General features: G+C 50.3%; 1 protein-coding gene across 1 annotated transcript; it reads left to right on the forward strand.

The window, feature by feature from the left end:
• Positions 1 to 403: 403 nt before the first annotated feature.
• On the forward strand, positions 404 to 1,537 carry HTR1D (5-hydroxytryptamine receptor 1D). The gene has a single exon (XM_081586440.1). The coding sequence runs from the start codon at positions 404 to 406 to the stop codon at positions 1,535 to 1,537; it is 1,134 nt and encodes a 377-aa protein (XP_081442566.1).
• Positions 1,538 to 1,783: the final 246 nt, after the last annotated feature.

A 1,783-nucleotide genomic window follows, 5' to 3' on the forward strand; every position in this document is an offset into this window, starting at 1 on the left:
ATTCTTAAGTTCTCCTTAAACACATTTATCTCTCAAGCTTTGGAAGGAGCCAAAATGCCAAAAGCAAGAATTCTAGAACGTTGTGGACACAGTTTTGATATCCTGGTAAGTGTCTAACAAATCTAGCATGTTTCCTCAACGCCTGATCAGTTGCTGGGAAAAGTTCCAGAACAGTGAGACATCTTGGGATTCATCTGATTTAGGAAAAACCTTTAACAACCAGGTGGCAGCCACCTCAGTGTTCTGTAAACAGTCGAGTTTTGAGGGCTTTTCGCAGAGTTCTGTTCTGATGGCTGCCTCCCACCAGCGTGAAACAGAAGGATGACCTTATTCTGTGAGCAGGACAACTGTGAAAGAAGGAGCTGTGTATGTGAAAGTCTGTGCAAAGACAGAGCCACCTAGAATGTCCCCCTCAAACCAGTCACTAGAAGGTCTTCTGCAGGGGGCTCCCAACAGATCCCTGAATGCCACAGAAACTCCAGGGATTTGGGACCCAGGGACCCTCCAAGCCCTCAAGATTTTTCTTGCTGTGGTCCTTTCCATCATCACCCTGGCCACAGTCCTTTCCAATGCCTTTGTGCTTATCACCATCTTCCTGACCAGGAAGCTCCACACCCCAGCCAACTGTCTCATTGGCTCCCTGGCCATGACGGACCTCTTGGTTTCCATCTTGGTCATGCCCATCAGCATCGCCTACACCACCACCCACACCTGGAGTTTTGGCCAACTCCTGTGTGACATCTGGCTGTCTTCTGACATCACATGCTGCACAGCCTCCATCCTGCATCTCTGTGTCATTGCTCTGGACAGGTACTGGGCCATCACGGATGCCCTGGAGTACAGTAAACGCCGGACTGCGGGCCACGCGGCCGCCATGATCGCCACGGTCTGGACCATCTCCGTCTGCATCTCCATCCCACCCCTCTTTTGGCGGCAGGCCAAAACTCACGAAGAGATGTCTGACTGCCTGGTGAACACGTCTCAGATCTCCTACACTATCTACTCCACCTGTGGGGCCTTCTACATCCCCTCCGTGTTGCTCATCATCCTCTATGGCCGTATCTACATGGCCGCCCGAAACCGCATCCTGAATCCGCCGTCCCTCTACGGGAAGCGCTTCACCACCGCGCATCTCATCACAGGCTCTGCAGGGTCCTCGCTGTGCTCGCTCAACCCCAGCCTTCACGAGGGGCATTCTCATTCAGCCGGCTCCCCTCTCTTTTTTAACCACGTGAAAATCAAGCTTGCCGATAGTGTCCTGGAACGCAAGAGAATTTCTGCTGCCCGAGAGAGGAAAGCCACGAAAACCCTGGGGATCATTCTGGGGGCCTTTATCGTCTGCTGGCTGCCCTTCTTTGTGGCGTCTCTGGTCCTTCCCATCTGCAGGGACTCCTGCTGGATCCACCCAGCACTTTTTGACTTTTTCACCTGGCTAGGCTATCTGAACTCCCTCATCAATCCAATAATCTACACTGTGTTCAACGAAGAGTTTCGGCAAGCGTTTCAGAAAGTTGTCCATTTCAGGAAAACCTCTTAGTCTTATTTGATGGTGACTCTTGTTATCTTTTACACCCTGTAAACCAACTGGAAATTGTCCTTTTTATTTTTCCTGAGAGATGGGTTAGTTCCGATATCTTGGGGTTTGGTCCAGTTGATAGACTTGTTCAGCGTTCTTTTTTGCTGTTGTCTTCTTGTCTTCTGAGCCACCAAAAGCTGGGAAGCTGTGTGAAAGGGGACAAGACTTCACTTAGTGTAATATTTTCATGGTTCATCCATGTTGGAA

This window comes from Giraffa tippelskirchi, chromosome 3 (genome assembly GCF_054371585.1).
Source record: "Giraffa tippelskirchi isolate mGirTip1 chromosome 3, T2T-mGirTip1v1.2.pri, whole genome shotgun sequence".
Lineage (NCBI taxonomy): Eukaryota > Metazoa > Chordata > Mammalia > Artiodactyla > Giraffidae > Giraffa > Giraffa tippelskirchi.